This window comes from Gobius niger (genome assembly GCF_951799975.1).
Source record: "Gobius niger genome assembly, chromosome: 24".
NCBI classification, from domain to species: domain Eukaryota; kingdom Metazoa; phylum Chordata; class Actinopteri; order Gobiiformes; family Gobiidae; genus Gobius; species Gobius niger.
The window spans coordinates 9,530,500-9,558,011 of NC_136875.1; the positions used below are offsets into that span (position 1 = coordinate 9,530,500).

General features: G+C 41.2%; 1 protein-coding gene across 1 annotated transcript; it reads left to right on the forward strand.

Moving 5' to 3' along the window:
• The first annotated feature begins 3,642 nt into the window (after nt 1-3,642).
• ikbke (inhibitor of nuclear factor kappa B kinase subunit epsilon) lies at nt 3,643-27,512 on the forward strand. Its single transcript, XM_079582173.1, has 21 exons — nt 3,643-3,793; nt 6,435-6,546; nt 7,682-7,819; nt 9,973-10,102; nt 10,938-11,119; nt 13,026-13,186; nt 13,469-13,579; nt 16,252-16,431; nt 17,996-18,192; nt 19,937-19,995; nt 20,064-20,155; nt 20,231-20,332; nt 21,753-21,798; nt 21,976-22,088; nt 22,158-22,234; nt 23,886-23,925; nt 24,010-24,111; nt 26,019-26,115; nt 27,139-27,230; nt 27,305-27,376; nt 27,443-27,512. Exons 2-21 carry the CDS (start codon nt 6,448-6,450, stop codon nt 27,492-27,494), a joined length of 2,142 nt encoding a protein of 713 aa, XP_079438299.1. The 5' UTR covers nt 3,643-3,793; nt 6,435-6,447; the 3' UTR covers nt 27,495-27,512.

Below are 27,512 nucleotides of genomic sequence, written 5' to 3' on the forward strand. Positions count from 1 at the left end.
AAGACAAAAATCCAGCAAAATAGTGACAAAAATCCAGCAGAAAAGTGACAAAAATCCAAAAATTTAAAATTTGAAAAAATACATAAAAAAATAAAAATAAAATAAAAATACATTAAAAAAAAAAAAAAATGAAAAAAAATATTATAATAGATTTTTTGCGATTATGCTAATTTTGTAATCGTTTACTGTTGTAATCGAAATCGTAATCGAATTTCGATTAATTGCACAGCCCTAGTCTAGCCTAGGGTATTTTAAACCCCCGGGTATAGTTTGGCCTAGTCCCCTTGTTTAATCTGGGCGGAGGTTCATTTGGCCTGTTACACCTGTGATGTCCCGCTCCAAATGAAGCACTGATTTAGAAAGTGTGAATTAATTCCACCAACATTATTTTAAGGCAGGTTTACATGTGGCTTTGTCCTGATTTAGACATATTAATTGTCCAATGCTTGAGCCCAGTAATGTGTTGGGATGTGAAACGAACAGTAACAGGACCGCAGCCACCACTTCTCAGGCTTCTTATAGACCCGGACTCTGCCTTTGGTCAGTTCTCGGAGTCTGGAGACGAGCGCAGCGGGCGGAGCCTCATCACTCTGCATGTCCAGGACCTCCAGCTCCCGCAGAGAGGCCAGGCTGAGGAACACGTCCTCCGGGATCTGCTTATGGGACAGGCGTAGAGTCTTCAGTCTGGGGAAGAGCCGGGGGACGAGCCCCGCGACCGCTGCCGAGCCCGGATCCGAAGGCACCAGGTGCAGGCATCGGAGGTCCGGCACCTGCGCAGACAACGCGCTCGCCTCCTCAGAGTCGATGCTGGAGGGCATGAGGATGAGGCGGGTCACTGACGAGGGGATGGACCTGACGAACCCACGGATGTCTGCGTGCATCACCCCCAGAGAGGTGAGAGCGGGCAGGTCCTTCAGCCAGGCGGACAGCTTCTCTGATTCATCGTTATGAGAGTCTCCAGAGCTGCGGCAGAAGATGGACAAGCTCCGCAGAGAGGGTAACGTGCCCAACATCTTCATAAAGTCCACAGGGAACTTATTGGTTTCACAGCCTACAAGCTCCAAACTGGAGAGGGAGCAGTTTTCCAGGGGAGGCAGGTCGGATATGTGGCCTTCAAAGGAGGTGTGTGTGTAGGCCGACAGGGAGAGGTGCTGCAGCTGAGGCATAGATGAGAGGAAGGAGTGCAGGGCATTCACCGGATGGAAGCTACAAAAACAGTGGAAGGCCAAAGACTTGAGCTTCCTGAACGGTGAATCAAGGGGGAACTCTGCGGGGACAGTGGTCGGTTTATAGTCAACTTGGCAAACTCTGAGGCGCGTCAGCCGCTGCGGAAAGGAGAGGAACAGCTCTTCCAAACGCACAGTACTGTCTAGGGTTACATACAGACGCTCCAAGTTGGTGAAAGACTTGAGGTCCTGAATCGTCTCTGTGAAGTCCCTGATGTCTATTCTCAGAGTGGTTAGCCCCGGTAGATGTTTGGAGACGTGCGTAAGGCTGAGGCGGGAGGTCAGCCGCGCGGAGGTGACTCCCCAGCGGCGCAGCGTACGGCACACGTCCCCTTCTTCACACTGGTCATCGCCGCTCAGCTCCACGGTCCAGTCCCTCCACAGAGCGGCATCCACCAGGTCCCTGAAGTGTCTGCACGAGGCTCTGACCTGGAGTCTGTCCGAGAGAGGGAGGTGTCTGAACACGAGGGTCCACAGCTCAGCGGGGAGACACGGACATGGACACGGAGAACTCATCCTTATTTACAAAAAACACCACTCGGAGAGTTCTGAGGAGCCATAAGACATGGGGGATTTAAGTCATGCGCCCCCTGGTGCACGGGAATGTGCCTTACTTCTTCTTTCAGCCTAATAATGGCGGACTGTTAGCCAAAGTGAGGCACATGTCGCCACCTACTGTATCGAGTGTGTTACTTTGTGCCTTTGAGAATGTTAACAATCTGCAGGTGGTCGTCATATAATTAGAATATCATGAAAAAGTGCATTTACTTCTGTTTTTCAACTTCAGATGTGAAACTAATATTTGATATAGACTCATTACATGCAACGTGACATATGTCAAGCCTTTATTTGTTATAATGTTGATGATTATGGCTTACAGTCCATATTTAGAATATTCTCCAACCATCCATTTTCTTCCGCTTTATCCGGGGCCGGGTCGCGGGGGCAGCAGTCTCAGCAGAGATGCCCAAACTTCCCGATCCACACACACCTCCTCCAGCTGTTCTGGGGGGACCCCGAGGCGACACCAGGCCAGCTCGGAGACATAGTCCCACCACCGTGTCCTGGGTCTTCCACGAGGCCTTGTCCCACTAGGACATGCCTGGAACACCTCCCGGGGGAGGCGACCAGGAGGCGACCAGGAGGCATCCGAAACAGATGCCCGAGCCACCTCAGCTGGCTCCTTTCGACGTGAAGGAGCAGCGACTCTACTCCGAGCTCCTCCCGGGTAACTGAGCTCCTCACCCGATCACGGAGGGTGCGCCCAGACACCCTGCGAAGGAAACTCATTTCGGCCGCTTGTATTTGCGATCTTGAATATTGAATATTCTAGCTTTCTTTTCTTTTTTTACAAGCTGAGCCATAATAATCAAAATGGTCACAAATAAAGGCTACATGTCTCACTTTGCATGTAATGAGTCTATCATATATTAGTTTCACAGTTTAAGTTGAATCAATCAATCAATCAAAGTGTATTTATATAGCACCTTACAACAGCACAAGGAAGACCATAAAACAATATTAAAAAATCAATCAATAAAATAAGTGCGATCGAGGTCTTAAAAGCTAGTTTGAAAAGATGTGTCTTCAATCTAGACTTAAAGAGGGACAGCTCTGTGAATAACAGAAGTGAATGCACTTTTTCATGATATTCTAATTATATGACGAGCACCTGTATATCCCGGAGAGCAATCCAGATTCACATAAGAAAAGAAAGAAAACAAAGCCCTTCAGACAGTATTTTTATTCACCCTCCCCTCCACAGACCTTTAACACACCAGTCTTTTTTCATCATGTCGCCAGGGGTACATAGCCTACTACAGGAAGAGAACAAAGGAAATACATCGCCTACTAATAGAGTTCGGGAATGTGACGTCATATCGCTAAGCATTATGGGATTAGCAGCCCTTGTAAACTAATGGAGATTTTAAAAGTCAAAATACTGGAGTTATTGTTCACATTAAAACACTCGGAGACCACAGTGTGTTAGATGTATTTACCAGCAGTAACTCTGCAGCTAACGGAGTCGTTCCACTGGTTTTTTCTCCACTTCTTATACTGTTTTTAGCTAATGTTAGTCTATGGAAATGTATGCTAACAGCTGCAAAGATGGCGGATCTCCATGGTAACTGTGGACATTCCCGAACTCTATATAGTAATCATATAAGATGAAAAGAAAAACAACACAAAACAAGAAATAAATAACAAGAAACAGCCATTAACAAGACGAATAGCTTATACACTATACTATATAGCCTATACTATATATACTATGACACGAGTCCACTAAGACTTTCCCTGCACACACTTACACTGTGGGCTGTTCTTGTGGGCGGGTCTGCGCATGTGCGTCAAAGCTACTTCCACCAGACTTCTGCAAACTCAGCCTTCTGTTGTTTTCCGCGTTTCTCGTCAGACTGTGGGCGTCAGTAACAGAGCCACACTTCCTAAACAACACGCCGTGAGTGAGCCACCAACCCCCGGCTCTCTGTCTCTGTCTGTCCCGGAGATCCGCCCTCACCTGCGGCTGTGAGCTGGAGCTTCCTGTCCGGAGCGGCCGCGCGCAGGTGAGGCTCTGCGCTTCAAAACAGTCACTTTTCTGTGGTTACACGGGTTTAAAGTCGCTCAGGTCTTTGTTGGGGGAAGGGGAAAGTCCAAAACGACATTGGCAAATTCTTTGGTCACTTCTGAGTAATGACAACATCACTGGCTAACAAAAGAATAAAGTTTGAGCTAGCATAGTTCTAGCTTCTAACCTGGGAATTTCCAAATCAACTTGAGCTAGCTTGTTAGCTACACACTGTAGCTACAGCTAAAAAGAAAGAAGTTTATAAATGTGTAATGTTATAGGACACTTGGCACATCCTCAGCGACATCAGCATTGTAGATCTGTCTGTCTAATCTGTATTATCTGTACATAATACTGAGATATTACTTGTACAAACTTTAGACCTAACGCGACAACATAAAGCATCAAGAAGCATCATAAAGAAACTACCTTGATACATTGTACTTGCCAAATTTAGTACAACGTAATGGGCTTTGTAACAATGTGTAATAACTTTTACTTAAGGGTTACATTGCAAAAAGTAATTAACTAGATCAGTATAAACATCTCAATTTGAGCACAATAATCCACATTTTAGTTGTTTTGACTAGTTAAGAAGTTGTTGGGCATTGTTCCTAGATTATTTCACTTGTTCTGAGATGTTTCTGAATCGTTTCAAAACATTTCGTCCTTATTTCAGGTCATTTTCTTTGCCAATGGGGTAAGAAAATTGGTCTTATCTCATTGGCAATTTTACTTTCTTATTTCAAGCGAGATTTACCTTAGAACTGGTCTGAAATGTCCTCAAACAAGCAAAGTAAACTTGGTCCGATCAGGAAAAGTGTCTAAATTAGCGAAAAACGCTCAAAACAAGATAATTTTCCTCAATTCAAGTCATTTAAGACAATGCTTGATATTAGGGCTGCAACTAATGATTATTTTGGTAATCGATTAATCTACCGATCATTTTTACGATTAATCGATTAATCGCTTGGCTGTGAAAGGTGCATGGAAATTGTATTTTTTTCAATTTTTTTATCATATAAAGCTAAAGTGGCGCCGCTTGAGGACACGTGGATGGAGTAAACTTAAAGTAAACGTTTGTGGGAGGCTCTTTGTGCTACTTCTGCTTTCTGATTGGACGAGACAAAGACAGATATTTATGAAATTTACAATGTACAAAACACTGCAGACCCTAACTTTAAAAACAAAGTAGGTTTTCATCCAAAATACATAATTGTCATGTCTTTTTTGCTCTATTTTAGTCTGTGTTTACTAGAAAACGATTAATCGATTACTGAAATAGTTGACAACTATTTTAGTAATCGATTAGTTGTCGATTAATCGATTAGTTGTTTCAGCCCTACTTAATATCTACTTTTTGCAGTGTAGATTCATGATGGAATAATGTGTATTAGTAATTAAAGGTACACGATGTACTAAGACATAATTCTAACCTTAAACTTAAGCCCTAACCCTGAAGGTCTTATATCTTATTACATTATGTACCTGCAAAGTACTAATACACATAATTACATTGTGCATATACTACATAGATGCAAGTCATTACAGATTGTTACAAAGCGCATTACATTGTACTACATTTGTAAAATAAAGTGTTACTGAGATGGTAAGTGTTACATAGTGTAAATCCACATTTGTACAAGTTATTACACATTGTTACATAGCACAATGCAATGTACTGAATTTGGCAGGTACAGTATAATATAACATTCCTGTAATATATTAGCCTATTTTTGCTGGTAGATTTTTCCCTTTTACTTCGACCGATCTAGGTGATGTTTGACCACGAAAGGTTTGTGAGTGACCACTGTTCTAATGCCTCAGCAAACAATGGTCACTATCCTGTGTTGAACTTGGCAAATAGGAAAGAGGCAAGGCAAGGCAAGGCAAGGCAAGGCAAGTTTATTTGTAGAGCACAATTCATGCACAAGGCAATTCAAAGTGCTTCACAGTTGCATAAATATAAGAAAACAAATACAATCAATAAAAACATCAACATAGAACTAATCAATTACAGTAAGAGGCAAGAGTGCAGATAAAATACTTTCAGTTATATGCATTTTTAAGTCTTGTTTAGATTCGCTCTGTCTTGACACTATTTTTAAGTCTTGTGTTTTGACTCGCTCTGTCTTGAGCACTATTTTTAAGTCTTGTTTTGACTCGCTCTGTCTTGACACTATTTTTAAGTCTTGTTTGGACTCGCTCTGTCTTGAGCACTATTTTTAAGTCTTGTGTTTTGAGTCGCTCTGTCTTGAGCACTATTTTTAAGTCTTGTTTTGACTCGCTCTGTCTTGAGCACTATTTCGCTCTCTCTTGAGCACTATTTTTCTTGCTCGTTCACACAAAGTTACCTAACCTCTGTTTTTGTCGCTCCTTCTCCTCTGGACATCAACATAAAATGAATCAATTACAGTAAAAGGCGAGAGTGTAGATAAAATACATTCAGTTATATGCTCGGGCAAACAGAACTGTTTTCAGCAGTTCTGTTGAAAGAGCCTTTTATTGTGTAATTACAGCGAGTTCAGAAGCTAATGTGCTGAAACAATCAGCTGAGACACAATTCAATTGCAATGTCGCCAAACAAACTACTGCATTTGCTTACCTGTTGTTATATTTCTTTCCTTCGCTCTTTAAAGGACTGTTTCTAAGATGGCGACGATGACGGCGAGCACGGCCAACTACCTGTGGTCACTGCAGGACCTGCTCGGACAAGGAGCGACTGCCAGCGTTTACAAGGCGCGAAACAAGGTGCCAAACTGAGGTCTACTGTGGTCACACCAAGGACCACCTCATAAAATATTTGACTTTCCAGGTACCACCAGGCCCAGATAAAGATGAAAACAGGATAGATCCGGGTCTGAATGTCGTGAGAATTGAATTTGGCACATGGAAGACACACTCTCCCCTTGCCTCGCCTGGATTAGATACTAAGAAATAATTCCGTTTGTGCAGCAATTGGTTTGAGTATTGAATATATAAGTGAGGATGTTTTAGGATTGGTTAGTGCTAGATCGTATGCTCCGGAGGGACAGTCTGCTGTGAAAACATGAGATATCATGACACAAATTAACCTCTTACCACCCGCCAAAACCAAATCCGTTCTCTCCTCTATGCCATTGTCGTCACTTTTTATTTCCCTTATGTGTTTTTGTCACTTTTTTATTACATTTTTGCTGCTCTTCTGTCACTTTTTTGCTGGATTTTTGTCTTTTTTTGCTGGATTTTTGTAATTTTTTCTGCTGGATTTTTGACATATTTTCTGCTGGATTTTTGTCATTTTTTCTGCTGGATTTTTGTCTTTTTTTCTGCTGGATTTTTGTCATTTTTTGCCGGATTTTTGTCTTTTTTTCTGATGGATTTTTGTCTTTTTTTCTGATGGATTTTTGTCATTTTTTGCTGGATTTTTTGTCTTTTTTTCTGATGGATTTTTGTCATTTTTTCTGCTGGATTTTTGTCATTTTTTCTGCTGGATTTTTGTCATTTTTTCTGCTGGATTTTTGTCATTTTTTTGCTGGATTTTTGTCATTTCTTCTGCTGGATTTTGTCTTTTTTTTCTGATGGATTTTTGTCTTTTTTATGGATTCATGTCACTTTTTTGCTGGATTTTTGTCTTTTTTTGATGAGTTTTTGTAGTTTTTGTCGCTTCTTTTGGCCACTTTTTTAGCTTTTTTTCTGTTGCGTTTACATCCTCATTTTCTTCTCGTTTTTTGCCTCTGTTTTGAAAAAGCTTTTAGATTTGGAGAATTTGGAGAAAACATGTTCAGGTGGGAATTAAGAGGTTAAGGTTAGGGCCAGGGAAATGGTTAACTTTAGGGTTAGGATTAGGATTATTTGTATTTTTGTATTTTTTTTTACCGTACTAACAGTTGACATGTGTGAACAGAGGACCGGGGAGCTGGTGGCCGTGAAGGTCTTCAACGTGATCAGCTATAACCGCCCACACGAGGTCCAGATGAGAGAGTTCGAGCTGCTCCGAAAACTCAACCACAACAACATCATTCGGCTGCATGCAGTCGAGGAGGTAAACCAACCGTGTTCCATTACCGCCTACTACGACCTCTTAACCCCCACCTGAACCGAGCACACGTTCTCCAGTTTGGCTTTACCCAAGTCTAAAAGCTTCTTGAAAAAAGCCACACAAAAAAATCAACAAAAGGGCAACTAATAAAGTGACAAAAAAAGCAACTAAGGGAAAAAAAAAGATAAAAACGCGGGGGAAAAAGGTGGCAAAATTTAAGATGTGAACTGTTTGTTTGTGGTTTGAACACCATCCTTCTGCATATTCGTGCCTTCACCATCCAAGTCTACTTCAAACAAAGCAGATTATAGTTTAGTGTTTAATTGTAGTCCCTATGGTGAAATAGCTAACTGTCAGCAATCACCGACTATTTAGTGCACTTACAAAACAAGGAGAAGTAAAAAGCAGTGATAATAGGATAATACTTTATTGATCTCACTATAAAGAAATTCACTGAAAAAGGTATCAGTAACATGAATGCTATTACACAAGAAAATTGATTATTGATTCAAATTGTTGCATTGAAGAGTTTCACACTCGAGTAAGAACTGTAAAAAGTACAATTACTTTAAAGATGCATTAGGCAACTTTTTATATTAAAGAAAAGTTGATGTTTGTGCCTGTTTGACCTTGTAGTGACTCTGTATGAGTGGTCAGCATTGTGCCTTTACTTTCCACTTTACTGTCTCTCTAAGACGCTCCAGAATCAATTGTTTGGAAGGTTTTCACTACAGACGGAGCCTCTCACCAGAAAACCTTCAAAATAATTGATCCTGGAGCGTTGTAGAGACCACTCTGATGGAAAGTAAAGGCGCAATACTGACCACTCATACAGCCACTGGGTCACTATAAGGTAAAATACGCACAAATATCACCTTTTTTTTTCGGCATAAAAAATTGCATAATGCACCTTTAAAGGGGGGGTATTATGCAAAATGAACTTTTTCAAGCTTTACATCATGTTATTATGTCATTGCCTCGTTAAAAACATGCCTGAAGTGTTGCCTTGGCACATATTTTTGAGTAATCTGTAAAAACTATGATGGCGGCCATTTTAGGGATCGGTTTGCCTGAGTCCTCCTAGGAACGCCCCCACCTCCTGGAGACGCCCCCGAGCTTTCGTCACCAGCCGAGTAACCAACCACTGCTCCTCAGCAGAACCCCCTCCCCACTGATGCCACAGACAGCGTGTGGAGGGGGCGTGTCGGAAAGGGTCAGAGGTTCTTAAAGAGACAGAGGCCTATTTCAAGACATTCACTACAGCCATTTTGAGAGAGCAATTTTATACTAGGCAGTTATTCTAATTCACTGCATTTACAGACCAACAGAAGGTTTGGTCATCATTGTAGTGTGTTATAGACTGGTGCTATGTGATTGAAAAAAGCATAATACCCCCTCTTTGAAACATGTACTTTGAGTAAATGTAGCCAAGCTTTGGTTGCGAGTCAGTTTTTTGTCCAAGTCAAGAGATGAAGGTTTTCTTATTTAAATGAAACTGTACACAGGGGCGGACTGGCCATATGTCCGTTCTGGAAGAGCACAGAAGGGCCACTGGCTCTAGGGCCACCGGTCCCGCCTCAACCGAGCTTTATCCAAATCTAAAAGCTTAAAAGAAAAGCATCAAAATAGCGAGAAAAAGAGGATGAAAAGTCAACAAAAACATGAGAAAAACACACAAAAAATGATAGAAAAAATCATTTAAAAACAACAAAAATATGACAAGAATGCGGCGACGTGACGAAAAGTCCATCACTTTTGTAGGTCTTAGCTTTCAAATGAGGCGTTACATTGTTGATCTCCAGTCGAGAAGCTTTTAGATTTAGGTAAAGCCCAGTATAAAAAAACATGAATCTAAAAGGAATTCCGTGTAGTATGGTGTACCACAAGGCTCAATTTTGGGACCATTATTATTCATTATTTTTATTAATGATCGACCACCTTTCCCGTTCTTTTTGCTGATGATGCCAATAAAAAATAAAATAATAATAAAAAGCCGAACTGGGGAAAATGCACTCGTTAATGTTAAGGCGGGAGGTAAAAGGTTAAAATATGGCAGGTCAGAGTCCAGGGCTGTTTTTCAGTCCCAGTCCGCCCCTGACTGTACATGACCTCGGAGTAAGAGCACATGATTATAAAGCTTTCTGCGTTTTTTGCAGCTTCCTTCCAAACAGAAGGTGCTGGTGATGGAGTACTGTCCCGGCGGCAGTCTGCTGACTGTGCTGGAGGATCCGGAGAATGCCTTTGGTTTGGCTGAGTCTGAGTTCCTCACGGTTCTGCAGTGTGTCGGTAAGTGAAGAAGAAGAAGAAGAACTTTGGTAAATGACAAAAATAGGGCTGCAACTAACGATTATTTTGGTAATCGATTAATATACCGATTATTTTTACGATTAATCGATTAATCGTTTGGCTGTGTGAAAGGTGCATGGAAATTGTATTTTTTATTTTTTTTATCACATAAAGCTAAAGTGACGCCGCATGAGGACATTTTGATGGAGTAAATTTAAAGTAAACGTTTGTAGGAGGCTCTTTGTGCTAATTCTGCTTTGATTGGACGAGGCAAAGACAGATATTTATGAATTTTACAATGTACAAAACACTGCAGACCCTCACTTCAAAAACAAAGTAGGTTTTCATCCAAAATACATAATTTTCATGTCTTTTTTGCTCTATTTTAGTCTGTGTTTACTGGAAAACGATTAATCGATTACTGAAATAGTTGACAACTATTTTAGTAATCGATTAGTTGTCGATTAATCGATTAGTTGTTTCAGCCCTAGACAAAAATCACCAGATATTGTCATCAACTAATAAAAACGGGATAAAAAGGAAAGGACTAAAAAAAAGTGAACTTAAGTGACACAGTTTAAAAGAGCCTCATATCATTTCGAATCACTGACCAATAAACGGGTCTGTGCTTTGTCCACGTGAGAGAAGCCCCCAGGAAGCAGCGCAATATGAATGAATATGTTTGGAATTACAATGATATGAATGTCAAGTTCTCTAAATTTGAGATTCAGTCGACTACATGTTCCAAAAAGTTTTTCTTCAACTAGATAGACTTGACAAATTCATAATGAAATAAAAAGATATCTTGTAAATATCCCTTCTCCATGTTCCCCAGTGCAGGGGATGAACCACCTGAGGGAGAACGGCGTCGTGCACAGAGACATAAAGCCGGGGAACATCATGCGTCAGGTGGCGGAGGACAGCAGGTCTGTTTACAAGCTGACGGACTTCGGAGCGGCGCGAGAACTGGAGGACGACGAGAAGTTCATGTCCATTTACGGCACGGAGGAGTACCTGGTGAGGACTGAGACGTTATCAGAGCCAAATCTGCAACACGTCAGCTACATCCTGTCACACCGCGATGATAATGACCGAGACTGTGGTTATTACATCATGTGAGTGGAGTGCAGAGGTGGGGGCAACACCCAAAAGTCAGGGTATTGCAGTTTTTCACAAAATGTAGGACAAAAAGGACAAAATGTAGTTTGTGTTTAAAGCAGTACTAAGTAATGCTTTCCGGATTTGGGGGTAATACAAGTTTTGGAGGGTCTTTCATCTCCTCCGGTGTCTCTGGCCAGAAAACCACAATTGCAACTTCGCTGCCACCGCGTCGGCGTCACCAATACACACTAATGGAATCACGAAGAAGAAGTTAACATATCTCCATTGTGTAATTGGATGAACAATATCCCTCTCTCCCTTTGTCTTTTCTGTCAGCGTAGTATTTACTCTCACGGACAGTTAATGAGTAAAAAACACAACACACTATGACACCTGCCGTGGCGCTTATGGCCTCTAGGGGCATGAGTTACTTTGTACTGCTCTAATGGAATTTATTGGTGGGCTGGTTATAACTTAAGTAAGAAATCATCTGGGGGGCCAACAAAAATGATCTCGTGGGCCACATTTTGGCCCCTGGGCCGCGAGTTTTAAGGGGTTTTATAGGGGTGATTCCAAAAACCTAAAAAGCTCCTCCTAAGGTCCTACATACCCAGGAAATGCTTTCCTCACCTCTCTCATCTGTTTCTAAGCTCAGAGCTTTCATTGTGGAGTGAAAACACTCACCAGAGCTTCACTACAGTCGCTCAAGCCAAGTGGTGTATTGTTCTTTCTTTTCTGTTTCTTTTCTCTTTATTTATGGTTTATTTATGGTTTATTTGGTCGGGACAGTGCAAGTCAATGAACAAGCCACACCGGATTGTAGCCTTAGGCTAATTTCATCCGTCGTCCCCCATGCGCACTCTCAAACACACTCTCATACATCCTGGCCTATTGTACATGTTTTTAGTGGTAGGGGAAACCTACGCAGACACAGGGAGAACATGCAAACTCCACACAGAAAGGCCCCGTCCCTGGTGGGAATCGAACCCAGGACCTTCTACCTGTGAAGCACAAGCACTAACCACTGTGCTACCGTGCCGCCCGAATTATTGAAACAGAGGTTTAGCGAAAGAGCAGGATGGGAGGGGCTTATGTTTGCTCACTTGAAGGATCTGGAAGTGAAACAACCGGATTCTTTGTTTCTTTGTTTTTTTTTATCAACATGGCATTTTCTAACCAACAAAGTGTAAAACATACAGATTTCTTTGAAATTGCCTGCAAAAAGCATAACGCCTTCCCTTTATTTAGGTCCGAGCCAAACAAACAAACAAACAAACAAACAAACAAACAAACAAACAAACAAACAAACAAACAAAAATAGAAAATCAAAACAATGTGCAGATTCTGCTTTATAACCCAAACATTGAAGCCCTTTCCTAATGTAAGAGTTTTACAAGTTTGGTGCCTTTGCAAAACTCATTCTTTGAAGTTTTAACACAATCCTTCAAAAATGACTGACGTAAATGTGCCTCGTGTGCGTGATCGGAACAAGATTTAGATCTCCAAACCTCATCCTGTCACATGACATCGCCTACATCCACACAGAAGATGCAGGCCCAGATAACAACATGACATCGCTGGTACAAAGAACATTGTTTGGAAGTAACGATAACGGTCTTCAAAATGACTGTTCAATAGTAATAATAGATATGACTTCAAATGCAGTGTTTTTCATCATGACAATAATGAGAAAAGGTCTCTTCGTCTGATTCAAATGTCCTTTGACTACTTCGATTACTAGCGTGTCCATACATATTTTTCCTCCTCAGATTGATCAGTGTGAATGGAATAATCGCTTTCTCATGTTTGTCTTCCTGCGCAGCACCCGGACATGTACGAGCGGGCCGTTCTGAGAAAACCTCATCAGAAATCCTACGGCGTGAACGTGGATCTGTGGAGCATAGGAGTGACGTTTTACCACGCCACCACGGGGACCCTGCCCTTCATGCCGTTCGGAGGGCCGCGCAAGAACAAGCCCACCATGTACGGCCCCAAGTAGAACTCTGCTATTACGCTTAATCCAAGGAAAGGAGCCACACGATTTACTGAACAATTAATCGTTATGTTGTATGTTAGGGGAAAATACAGAGTTCTTTTTTTTGTTGTCCATAACATTTTACCTTAACGTTTCCTTTTCTAAATGTTTTATCGGCATCGTAACAATTTTCACATCATTAGATCAATTGTACCAGTTGACCAGTCCCATTGGGCTATAACTTATTTTGTAATATCTGCGTATATGCTGTGTTTCTGTGTGTTTTTCAGGTTCAAGATCACCACAGAGAAGCCCACAGGAGCCATAGCTGGAGTGCAGAGGACAGACGGAGGGCCCATCGAGTGGAGCTACCAGCTCCCCCACAGCTGCAGGCTGTCCCAGTATGAACTCAGTAATCATATACTGTTCATGTATCTACACTAGGTGCATCAAACCCCCCCCCAAGTGAAAATATTGAAATGTTCTATCTCCTGTAAAAATACACTGTAAAATAATTTGAAATTTGAATAAATTCTACCGGGAAACTACGTATAAACTACTGCAAGCACTAATGCTTTCATTTCCCCAGAACTTTAAGCGGTTAATAGTGGTTAAGTCACTCTTCTGCACTTTCAGTTGCCCAGAAATATATACTTTCCCAGAAGTATATTATTTCTTGATGTATTGTTCTCCAACTTGACATACACTGCAAAAAGTAAATATCAAGCATTGTCTTAAATGACTTGAATTGAGGAAATGTATCTTGTTTTGAGCGTTTTTCGCTAATTTAGACATTTTTCCTGATCGGAGCAAATTTACTTTGCTTGTTTGAGGACATTTCAGACCAGTTCTAGGGTTAATCTCGAGTGAAATAAGAAAGTAAAATTGCCAATGAGATAAGACCAATTTTCTCTCCCCATTGGCAAAGAAAATTACCTGAAATAAGAACGAAATGTATTGAAACGAGTCAGAAACGTCTCAGAACAAGTGAAATAATCTAGGAAAAATGCCCAAGAACAATTTACCTAGTCAAAACAACTAAAATTTGGATTATTATGCTCAAATTGAGATGTTTATACTAATCTAGTTAATTACTTTTTGCAGTGTAGGATGACAAAATGGCAAAAGCAGCTAAAGAAACAAGGACTACTCATACATCTGCTGCTGTATTTGCTCTTGGAGCTGGCATAACAGAGAAAGATAAAGGAATTACAGGCTGCAGGCTGCCAACCAATGAACGAGTCATGAGATGTTACATGTTTCATCGACGTGAAGGATCAGCGCAGAGTACAGCATCCAAGAGAACACAAAGGGAAAATGCAAAGATTGTTCTGGACAAGCTGTTGACAGAAAATTGTAGAACTGGTTGAAAAGAATGCTACAGTTAGAGAAATACCAGTAGATCTCACGGTGTACTGGCTCAGCTGAAAGATGTGGAAAATGATCTGCAGAGGACGTTTCCTTTGTGGACTAGAGATGCAGATAAAGTTATGAAACACCACATTTCTTCAGTCAATGCAAACTGAGAGTTGCCTCATTTGGTCATTTTGATAGTGTACGCCATATCAGCAATTTCCATATTTTCTATCTCGATGTGTAGCCTGTAGATGTTCATCAAAATTAATGAAAATGACCAAATTATTTTATCATGAGGTAGACTATTTTTATTATATAGCCATGAGAATATAAAAACATTTTGAAAATCAAGGGGGGTTTGATGCACCCTAATCTACACTGTGCTCTTGGTATTTTCAGCCTCTGTTCATGCTTTTTGATACTTCATTCACAGATGTTTGAGGAGTCCCGTTTAATTTTGTTGTATCTTATCTGCTGCAGAAGCGCTTCAATCTTTATTCCTGGAATTTGTTCCGTAATTGAAAAAAAGAAAGTTTTCTCTGCATTTTTAAACCCCTTAAAGGAACAGGCCACCGTTTTTCCATACTGAGAGTTCTTACCTGAGCTTAGACGAGTTGATACGTACATGTCTGGTCTTTGCCTGTGGAACCTGCCTGTGGAAGAGCGTGGTTGCTTCACCTCCATTTGGAGCTATAGGAATATGCTGGGAGAGGCCAATCAACGTTTTTGGTCGTTGTGCGTGACTGAGGGCATGCACAACGACCAGACATGTACGCATAAACTCGTCTAAGCTCAGGCAAGAACATATCTCAGTATGTAAAAACGGTGGCCTGTTCCTTTAAAGTGAACCCACATCTGTTCTAAGCCTCTATACTCATGATGGTGCTATGACATCAGGGGCGGACTGGGACTGAAAAACAGCCCTGGACTCTGACCAGCCTGGCCCAAATTAGCGTAATTGTGCACTTCCACAAATACATATTTTAACCTCTTACCCCCCGCCCTAAAATTAACGAGTGCATTTTCCCCAGTTCGGCTTTTTATTATTTTATTTTTTATTGGTATCATCAGCAAAAAGAGCGGGAAAGGTGGTCGTAGAAACAGAAGCAAAATCATTAATATAAATAAATAATAATGGTCCCAAAATTGAACCTTGTGGTCCACCATACTCCACGGAATTCCTTTTAGATTCATGTTTTTTTTATACTGGGCTTTACCCAAATCTAAAAGCTTCTCGACTGGAGATCAACAATGTAACGCCTCATTTGAAAGCTAAGACCTACAAAAGAAAACTTTTCGTCACGTCGCCACATTTTTGTCATATTTTTGTTGTTTTATTAATGATTTTTTCTATCATTTTTTGTCCGTGTTTCTCATGTTTTTGTTGACTTTTCATCCTCTTTTTGTCGCTATTTTGATGCTTTTCTTTTTAGCTTTTAGATTTGGGTAAAGCTCGGTTGAGGCGGGACTGGTGGCCCTAGAGCCAGTGGCCCTTCTGTGCTCTTCCAGAACGGACATATGGCCAGTCCACCCCTGTATGACATTGCTAGAAAGCTGTTTGCTAAAAAGGAATACTTAAAGAGTATGGAGTATGTTTTAGTGTGGGTCCCTCCTCTGGTTCAGCCCTGTGCCTATTCACAGAAATAAGTGCATGAACAGCTCTTCAGTTTTGTTTTGTCTTCTCTCCTGATTCCCATTTGTTGTGTTACCGGGACAGGGGTCTGCGGGCGCAGCTGGTCCCCGTCCTGGCTGGAGTCCTGGAGGCGGATCAGGAGAAGTGCTGGGGCTTCGACCAGTTCTTCACAGCCACCACCAACGTCCTGCAGAGACTCCCGGTCCACCTGTTCTCCCTGCAGCAGGCCACGGAGCACTGCGTCTACGTGCACCACTACAGCACGTACGAAACACACCGCACGTTCGCCGCCTTCCAACGTCCTGCTCACACTGTGTCCTAATATGGTCTGCTGACTTTGTGCAAACCAAGAGATGTGAGCTCCTATAGAGGCTGCGGAAACAACACCCGAGTATGAATATCCAGCTGGAGTAGGGCTGTTGTATTTCTTCCAATACCAGTACTTTATTTGGTTTACGATGCTGATACCTGAATGTAGGGCTGAACGATTTTGCCAAAAATCAATATTGCGATTTTCCGCTAATAACTTTTTGTTGCAATACAATTAAATATTTACAACTGATTTAATAAAGTATTACTCACTCTTAAGTCCCTTATAATCACATGAAGATAATTCCAAACAGTCCACATAGTCATTTAGCCTACATCATTTCCAATAAGCTTATATTGAATTTTTTTTTTTTGTAAATAGCCTAAATAATTTCTTGCTATTTGCTCTTGTGTTATAGTCAGTGGTTGTGAGAAAAGTTCTTATCTTTATCCAAAACATTCCCAAACATAAGCCTTGAAAAGTGAGCCGCAAAGGACTCTGAGCAAGCAGCTCAGGCTCAGTTTCATCTGTGTGGAGGCCGAGACGTGTGAATCCAGAGGAAAGTTTCTGTGATCAGTGCATCAGAGCGTGTAGCGCTGCAGCTAACGCAATGCTAACCGAGGGAACAGCAATAGTCCTGAGCGGTGGCTGCATTAAATGCGCTGATATTTTCACAGTAGCTACATCCACGATCTGCCGTGCACCTTAAGTAGACGGAGAAGTAAACAAAAGCGCGCGGGGGGAGCACAGAGCGGACGTCGGTGGCGTCTCTCGCCGCTACATTCACTTCTATGGGCAGCGGCCATCAGCTGCATGGGCCAAAATCACGTGTCTGTGCGATTTTGAAATCGCGTTGTGTAATATCGCGATAAAATCGCAAATGTGATTCATCGTTCAGCCCTACCTGAATGATACTTTTTCCGATACTCATGCTTAGACATGCTTAGAACCAGAAAACAGAACAACCATATTTGGGAGATGTGCTCAGGCTCATCTCCAATGGCAAGAAATGTGTGAAAAATGTGGCAAAAATAAGGAAAAAATCTGTGGAAAAAATGTGGAGGAAAATGGGGCAAAAATTCTGAGAAAATTTGGAGAAATTTTGGAAAATATTAGTAATAAAATGGGCAAAAAAGAGGAAGAAATCTGTTTTAAAAAAGTTTGGAAAAAGTCACTTCCTTTAATGTTGTTTCTAGACGAATAATGTCAAAACTTGGATCTAAAGATGTAAAAACGAACAATTCCAGTACCTGCTTTCGATTTTGTCAATACCAGTTATACCTAAACTTTATTTTCTCTTCTGTACTGGTATTGTTTAACGGTACCCAGCCCTAAACTGGAGGATTTGGATAATCTGTAGAGCCAACAGCAGTCAGGACTTGATATTCCTTATTGTATGAATGGTTTTATTGTAGGGATTTTTTGTTGTTGTATGTTCTTGCTGAAATTCAATCTGCAAGCATTGCACTGTATCGATGCAGCGTGACGGTGTTCAAACCTGTCCTCTTCTCTCTGCAGCGTGTCTGTGTTCCTGGAGGAGGTCTGCTCTCAGACTGGAGTGCCCCCTCAGCAGCAGCTCTTACTCCACCTGGGCCATGAGCTCCCCCTAGAGGCCAACATGAAGGTGGTCAATCTACCGCGCACGACTCCACAGCGCCCCCTCATGTTGCTCAGCTACACTCCAGACAAGAACTGCAGCCTGCCCTTCAGAGAGCGTAAGACTCCATGTGCAGTGATGACATATGCAGCTGGAATATGAAGGATGAGTGGGAAATAGTTTGCTCGTTGTAAACTCTTAACCCCAACATGAACCGAGCACATTTTCTCCAGTTTGGCTTTACCCAAATCTAAAAGCCTCATGAAAAAAGCGCCAAAACAGCAGGATGAAAATACAACAAAAACAAGACCAAAAAGCAACAAAAACACCATAAACAAGTGACAAAAAACAACGTTAAATGTGATGAAAAAGCAACAAAAAAAAGCCACACAAACGCCAACAAAAAGTGATAAAAACATGACCTAAAAGTAACAAAAGCATGACAAGAAAATGAAAAAAGCAATGAAGAAAACAACAAAAAAGCCAAAAAACTGCAAGAAAAAGATAAAACAACTCCAAAAACAAGACGTAAAAAAATATATACAAAAAACAGTCATAAAAGAAACGAAACTGCGACAAAAATGTGACAAAAACGCAGCAACAAAAAAAGTTCAGATTAGTTGTGTAGGTCTTAGCTTTCAAATGTTCCACTGGCCCATAGTCTGTAAGCTCCAGAGAAAATGACTAAAAGCAATGGAAAAAAGCAATGAAGAAAACATCAGAAAAGCTACAAAAATGAGACAAAGAACTGCAAGAAAAAGATAAAACAACTACAAAAACAAAACGGAAAAAAAAAATACAAAAAAACAGTCATAAAAGAAACGAAAATGTGTCAAAAATGAGACAAAAAACTGCAAGAAAAAGGTGAAACAACTACAAAAACAAGACGCAAAAAACAAACAAAAAACAGTCATAAAAGAAACGAAAATGCGACAAAAATGTGACAAAAACGCAGCAACAAAAAAGTTCAGATTAGTTGTGTAGGTCTTAGCTTTCAAATGTTCCACTGGCCCATAGTCTGTAAGCTCCAGAGAAAATGACTAAAAGCAAGGGAAAAAAGCAATGAAGAAAACATCAGAAAAGCTACAAAAATGAGTCAAAAAACTGCAAGAAAAAGATAAAACAACTTCAAAAACAAGACGCAAAAAAAATAGCGTTAGCATAACATTAGTCATGTAGGCATAACATTGTCACGTTAGCATTACCTTTGTCACATTAGCATAACATTAGTCAAGTTAGCATAACATTGTCACTTTAGCATAACATTGTCACTTTAGCATAACATTGTCACGTTAGCATTACCTTTGTCACTTTAGCATAACATTGTCACTTTAGCATAACATTGTCACGTTACCATTACCTTTATCACATTAGCATAACATTAGTCAAGTTAGCATAACATTGTCACTTTAGCATAACATTGTCACTTTAGCATAACATTGTCACGTTAGCATGCCATTAGTCACGTAGGTATAACATTAGTCACGTTAGCATAACATTAGTGACGTTAGCTTAACATTAGTCACGTTAGCATAACATTAGTGACGTTAGCTTAACATTAGTCAGTTAGTGCGATGCCCAATCCCGTCAGACCTTGGAAGCTAAGCCAAAAAAACAGTCATAAAAGAAACGAAAATGCGACAAAGATGTGACAAAAACGCAGCAAAAAAAAAGTTACGGTTAGTTGTGTAGGTCTTAGCTTTCAAATGTTACACTGGCCCATAGTCTGTAAGCTCCAGTCAGGAAGCTTTTAGATTTGGGTAAAGCTGACCTGGAGCAAAAGATTATATATTTTATTATTCACATGACGAGTGGTGAACAGCAGTGTTGAAGATGATACATGTGTTTCGTTTGTGCTGCAGCCGAGTGTCCCGCCATCCCCCCCAAATTTGACGTCATAGCCGACTACAGTTTCACCAAGGTATTTAAACAACCTGACCCTCATAACAACAGCCTCGGCTCTGCTGACACACACGCTCATGTCCACAGGCGATGGTGGGAGTCATTCATCAGTATCTCCGTATGGTCAGAATGCTGCACCTGCACAGAGACCTGCTGCTCCAGGGCTATTACAGCTACATGTCAGACATTCACTCACGCTGATGTTTTTATCGTTGACTTTCACTCTGTTTTTTTAATCACATTGTTGTGTTTAGAATGAAGTTACGTGGAGAATGTCAGGAAGCCACGCACAGTATCTCAAAGATCACATTAAGGCTACAGTCCTGTTTTAACGTCGAGCAGAGGATCCACGCTCTGTAAGTTTCACAATGTCATAATACTAATCATAATGAAGTTGACTTTTATGGCGTTCTCGATACATTTTCTGTTGTAGAGAGTTGCTTTTCTATTTATTTATATATATGTGTTATACTTGAGTTATTTACATTCATACATCAACACAATTATATGTAAGATTTAGCTATAGATTGTTCCCAGCACTCTTTTGTTTGACAATTTTTCTGACGTTTATAGTTTCACTTCCTCATTGGACACCGACAGGAAGTGACATAGATACAGACGGCATCTCTGGAATCGCCCATATATGGCCATTTTTGAAAACAGTTAAGGGGGAAAACAATTTTTGTAAAAATGAAAATTTTCTCTATTACTCAAAAACTACTTTAACAAATGCTGAATTATGAATATAGTTTTCTACTAAATAATGATACAAAGACATGGGGAGGAGCAAAGTGGTTCAACAGCCCATAAATACATAAATAACGGAGAATGCTAACTTGATGCTACATGTTAGCATCGGGCTAATGCTAACGGCTAGCTAGCGCTTGCTACAACTGCCGTTTTTTCACTTCTGCTGCACAATCTGCTGTGAGAAAATATCCATATGGGCCCGATTTGGACTTGACTTTAACTGTATGTGATAAATAAGTTGATATTCCACCAGAAAATGGCAAAAAAGAGTGAAAATTGTGTTTCTCTAAAGATTCTATTTTCCCCCTCGGCGAAGCCACGCCCCCTTCTATGACGAGATGCCGTCTGTATCTATAGATAGAGGCAACCAAGTTTAAACTGTTGCCATGCCGACCATGTTAAGTCAATGGGAAAGAGTCAAACTGCTATGTATTTTTACCTATTTCACTTCCTGTCAGCTGCCTAAAAAAATGAATAAAAATTGCTTTTCTGCCCAAAATTTCTTCATTAAAATAGTTGCTTCACTGAAATAAAATGATAATTATTACTTACAACTGATGTTATTCATCTAAATGAGTAATATTATCAAAATGCTATTTAGCTAACTTCCTGTTGGCCAGTGTAGGGCAAAGACCACTCCCACTCCACATTTTAACGTAAATCCAAAACAGAAAAAGCTTAACCTCTTAACTCATCTAAACGGATAATTTCCCTCACGTTGTTGCAAGATTGTTGGCCTTTTTTTTCCATTGCTTTTTTTAATGTATTTTTGTCACTTTTTTCTTCCTTTTTTGTCACACATTTTTGTCACTTTTTCATTGCCTTTTTGTCACTTTTTTTTGCTGTATTTTAATCCCATCCATCCACATGAGTGATGCCGTGTCTTTTTCTAACCACAAGATGTCGCTCTCTAGTTCCATCTAGTGCCAAAGCAATGTCAGTGTAGGATAGTGTGATCCATGAAGGAGCAGAAGTTTAGAATACAAATGTCACTCAACATCATAATAATAATGTTTTTGTCTTTAGTGGTTCCATTGCCGATTCTGCTGACACTAGTCAAAAGCTGCACCAGGTGAGTTGGCATTTTAAGTTTGTTTATTTGTGGTTTTCCAGAGTCCTTGTGATCAGAGTCCTTTCTTTTATGTATTTGCCTTGTGTAGTTTTTGCAAAATTACAATATAGAGTTTAGGGATGGGGATCGTAAACCCTCCTATGTCTCCATCTCTCTGACATCCTGAGGTTTCTCCAGGTCCACGAACACTTGCCTGTGTACTCGGCCGGTATCCACGAGTTCCAGGACAGACTGGACCATCTCCTGATCGAACAGGCCAAGCTCACAGACGCACTGGACAACGACAAGAGGTACAGGAAACTCCACTGTGTAGGCGTTTTACCGAAAGGGAACTCTTCAAACCTCTCTCTCTCTGGCAGTGTTCAGAAAATGGAGATGTTGCAGCAGAAGATTGTGGCGGTTCATCATCAGTTCAGGAAGGACAGGATGGTTGGAAGTAAGTTTTTATTAAAAGTACATTTTCCATTATACACGTAACAAACATAGGCGTTTTCGCAGACGCCCGTTGCTGTTTGAGGCGTTGTCCGATTAGGGAGAACTGGGGTCCTGGGACGCTTTTAGAGGGACTGTCTGAGTCATTTCTTGTCAGACCAGGAACTCTTTAGGGACGTGGTTACGTAGTCGTATGAACACAGGTACATGTGTGCATTCGGGAATGAATATTTATTAAAAACCCACAACCTGCTGATTTAAAGTCAGTTATACCATGGTCTGGGTGAATACTGGATTCTGATTGGCTGGTGGGGGCTAACAAGCGTGCATTATTTTGGTATAACCGCACACGTAGTCCGGTAGTTAAATCACTGGGATATCACTCCGCTGTGGGCATCGCCATAGCAACGCATGACACAGCTGAATAAGATAAACACGTAATTAGTGACTGACGTTTTTGGCCAAAACAAAATGTTTGATAAATGTTTGTAGAGGAGAGTGAGCAGCTAGGTTAGCTACTGTTAATAAAATATGAGCTTTCCATTTCTATTGAAAACGGTTAAGGCACTATTCATCATTATCAGGCGTACATAAAATGATCCAGCATTTAAACATATTTGGCTGGATTAGTAAAGTCAATCATAAAAGTTTCAGTTCGTGGGGCCCAGGTGTGAGCGACTCCACCGCAGCTGTTTCCATAAACAGTTGAGCTTGTTGAGCTAGCTAGCTAGCTTCAGGTTAAACAGCGTAAAAGTGAAATAACTCCTGCCCATATCGGTGTTTACTTCCACGGAAAAGTGCCGGGTTAGTCCTGTTGTGTTGTGATCCTGGCGATGCAGCGTGTGCTTATGTTGTTTGGTTGAGCCTGACTGAGATCCTCGTAATAGCTGCGGAGAATGACTCGCTCTGAGACGAGCCTTCAGTGACCGGCTAATAACCCACATAAAATAGTCCCGGTGGTCTGGCATATTTAGTGACTTTAGTAAATGAAACAAATACTTATTATAAATGTTACGTTTGTGGGACCCTGGTATAAGCGGATTAAACAACTCGGAGCCGTGCATTCGACGGTTATAATGCACTTCGCGGAGTAACACCACGCGTCGTGCATTATAACCATCGAATGCACGGCTCCTCGTTGTTTAATCCTTACTTAGACTCACCCGCTGGAGCTCCTCTCTGCTTTGTGCATCATGAAAAGAAGGGATACAACTCTGTGAACCCTTGTTGTTTGTAAACTCCCAAAGCTGCTCATTGCACGCTGTATTCCTCGCTCAACTACGAATTTAGTGCAGTGAAAAGGGAAATCAGGAGCCTTTGGCCACATGCTACAAAGTTTGTTTTGCTATCAGTAGAATCATCATTAAGCCCCTGCTGCTGCTGCTGCTGCTGCTGCTGTTCAGTGTGAACACGAGCAGTACTACTATTTGTATTTGTGGACTTTATTATCCCCGTAGGGAGAATTATCCTGAGCCACTCGGCCCGAGAACCAAACCCAGGATCCTGTTGCTGTGAGGCGAGAGCACTAACCGCCGTCCCACTGTGCCAACTACCACTACAACACACAATATTTACAAATAAATATTATCTAGGAGTAACTTCAGTACTTTTACTACAGCCTGAGTAACTTGTCTGTGTCTCTTTACTTCCCCCAGAACTGCCTTATAACGACGAGCAGATCCACAAGTTTGAAAAGTGAGTGTTGTGCATTTGCTCAGCCCGGTCACAGCTGTTGTCCTGTAACACTCTCTTCTAATCAGCTTGACCCTGATTTCCCAGGATCCAACTGGCCTCCAACATAAAGAGAGTCAAGTCGCTGTTCAGAGAAGACTGTGTGCTGAAATACAAGGATCTGCTGTCGGCCACACGGGCGTGGAGCGGGTGAGGGAGTCATTCGTCATTTATGTGTGGAGAGAACCAGAGGGGACGCAGAACTGGGTCTCATAATGTCCAAATCTTATTCCATTGAATTGATCTCTCACATTATTACTTAAGTGAATATACTCAAGTGTTCACTGTAGAAAACATGCTTTGCTTATTGTATTCAAAGAGGGAAGGAAAACATTTAAATAAGTGTTAGCAAAAATAACTGCAGCTTCTAAAACATAAACATTTGGCCCGGATTAGCAGATTCCCGTCTGTGCGGCAACACCTACTGTCCTAGAGCTTTTATATAAGCCAAAAACATGGCCAGATGAACTTTTTATTTGGAGCCTTTGTGGAAAAGTAGTGGAGTAGAAGTAACAGGTTCTCTTCAAGAACACTGCTCAAGTAAAGTAAGTACTCTACTGAAGTAAAATGACTTAGTTACTGACCACCTCTGGACAGCACTGATGCACAGGTCAAGCTTTGCTCTAACCCACAGGTCCCGCACTAATGACATCATCTAACCCACCCCGACCTGACAATGATGTACAGGTGAAACACGGAAAATTAGAATAATTCAAAAGTTCATTCATTTACTTCTGTAATTCAACTTAAAATGTGAAACTAATGTATGATACAGACTCATTACATACAAAGTGACAGATGTCAAGCCTTTGTTTGTTATAATTTTGATGATTTTGGCTTACAGTCCATTTTCAAAATATTCAAATTTTCTGAGATTTTTTATTTGGGGTTTTTACAAACTCAACCATAATAATCAAAATGATAAATGAAGGCTACATATCTCACTTTACATATAATGAGTCTATAGATACAGACGGCATCTCTGAAATCGCCCATATAACAAACAGTTAAGGGGGAAAACAATTTCAATGTGTTCAAAAGACTTTAACAAATGCTGAATTATGAATATAGTTTTCTACTAAATAAAGATACAAAGACATGGGGAGGAGCAAAGTGGTTCAACAGCCCATAACTACATAAAAAAACGGAGAATGCTAACATGATGCTACATGTTAGTATCGGGCTAATGCTAACGGTTAGCTAGTGCTAGCTACAACTGCCGTTTTTTCACTTGTACAGAACAATCTGCTGTGAGAAAATATCCATAAGGGCCCGATTTACACTTGACTTTATTTATATGTGATAAATAAGTTCATATTCCACCAGAAAATGGCTAAAAAGAGTGAAAAATTGTGTTTCCCTAAAGATTCTATTTTCCCCCTCGGCGAAGCCACGCCCCCTTCTATGACGAGATGCCGTCTGTATCTATATCATATATTAGTTTCGCAGTTTAGGTTGAATAACAGAAGTGAATGCACTTTTTAACAATATACAAATTTTCCGAGTTTCACCTGTATTATAAACGTTCAGCTTATTCAGCCCCGCCCATTTGTGGTGGGAGCATTTCCAGTTAGTGGCTGCCCTTCCTGTGGGCGAAGATCAAAAAGTTGGACAAAAATAAAAAGGGAACAACGGAAAACTTGTCAACTTTTTCTTTCAGAAAAGTAAAGCAATATTCTCATCAGCATCAGATTTTTTGTGTTTTTGTGTTTTCTTGTTACAAGCCATGGCACCGCCCACTGTTTTGAGTTCCTGAATAAGATTAATAACAGGGTGGAGTCTCTTGCTGGTCCCAGAGTCAGGACTAAACAGGCTGTGATCAGTTTTACGCAGCTACAATCTGTAAAACAATGTAGACGTAGTTGTCGACTAATTTCCAGCAGACAGGCCTCGAACAGCTCACTTCACTTTGAACATGATCCATTGCTGATCTGTTTTATTGATTGATTTGATCTGCCTTCTTGTAATTTTAAGTAGACGCTTTGTTTCGCCTTGTGTACGAATAGTGTTGTCCAAATATACCTCAGACACTTCACTCACGCCCATGTTCTCTGCAGCGTTCTCCAGGAGATGCAGATCCGGCTGCAGGACTTCCACTTGTTCTCCACGGGACTGTTGGCCGATCTGGAGATGTCCGAGAAGAGACAGTACAAGGTACACCAGGGAAATGAGGCACACTCGAGTTATTATTAACCTCTTAACCCCCACCTGACGCGAGCATATTTACTCAAATCTAAAATCTTATTGGAAAAAAAAAGTCTAAATAGTTAAAATACCGTAAATTCTCTAATACTGGCCTGTATTCCATCAGTGGCCGGGTCTCTGACAGAGGCCGGGTTCGCGGCTGGCGGAGGCAAATTAAAGCCGGTCTCTAAAACAGGCCGGGGCTTTTATTAGAAACTATAGTGGTAGAAATATTCCCCATGTTAGGAATTTGTCTCATACTCGTGTAAAAGAAAACTCACGTGCAGGAAGTAAACTAACGGGAACCCGGGCCGTGGGGGACTCTGCGGAGGAGCTGATCCGAGCGTAACTTTGACACAGATTTAGCTTTTCAAACCTCCTGTGACTAGATTTGGAAACAGGGAAAGCAACAAATGTTATGTGATTCTCCAGGGTTTTAATAAAGTCACCATCGCGTCTTCAAAGCACGTCCAGCTGCTCCGTGTGCAGGTCAGTCCCACGCCTCAAAATAACTCCTCCGATCAGCGCGAGCGTCTCGTCTTCTCTCGGGTCAGTCTCATGATCGATCACAAACACAAACGCTCCGTCTAAACTCGCCTTTTACACAAAATAACAACAAATAATCCGGTCCGCGGTAAAAACGAAACAGAAACCTGCAGTGACATTGACGCCAAAGCTCCGCTAACAGCAACGAAACACTTCCTGTTGTCCCGACAAAATAAAAGGCGTCAATGTTCCAGCCGCTGGGAGAGGGTTTGAAATGTTAATTAATAAATGAACCTAATATTTTAGGTGCAAATGGACACAAATCTCGTTTTTCTTCGTTTTCCTGGTCGTCCGTTTTGCTCAAATAGAAATAAAGGCCTGTCTCTAATTGTGGCCTGGTTCCAATAAAGGCCTGGTCCTAGATGCCCTTCAGTAAATAAAGGCCCCGGCCTATATTAGAGCATTTACGGTACTTGATTTAATTTGTGACACATCTCCTTCTTTCAGACGCTGGATAAAAGCATATACTCCCTCCACTCAGAGAAATCGTTACAGCTGACCGGCATCACGCCCAAAGACAAGGACCAGATGGTTTCCAGGTTTGTGAAACTCTTTGGAAATTCTCACACTGCTGTTATGTTTCTTCAAAATACAGAAATCCGCGTTGTTTCAGGATGCACCGGCTCAAGGAGGAGATGGAGATTTTGGTCCGAGAACTGCAGTGCAACAACACCATCATCGAGAGGTTCGTTCAAAGCTGACACATTTATACAGCATTTATTCATCCCATCACCATCCATTTTCCCTGCAGTTTGGGGGCTATAAACTCCCCGGGACCTGACGCCAGACCCTCCACGCTGTGACTCGCGCCGGACCAAATC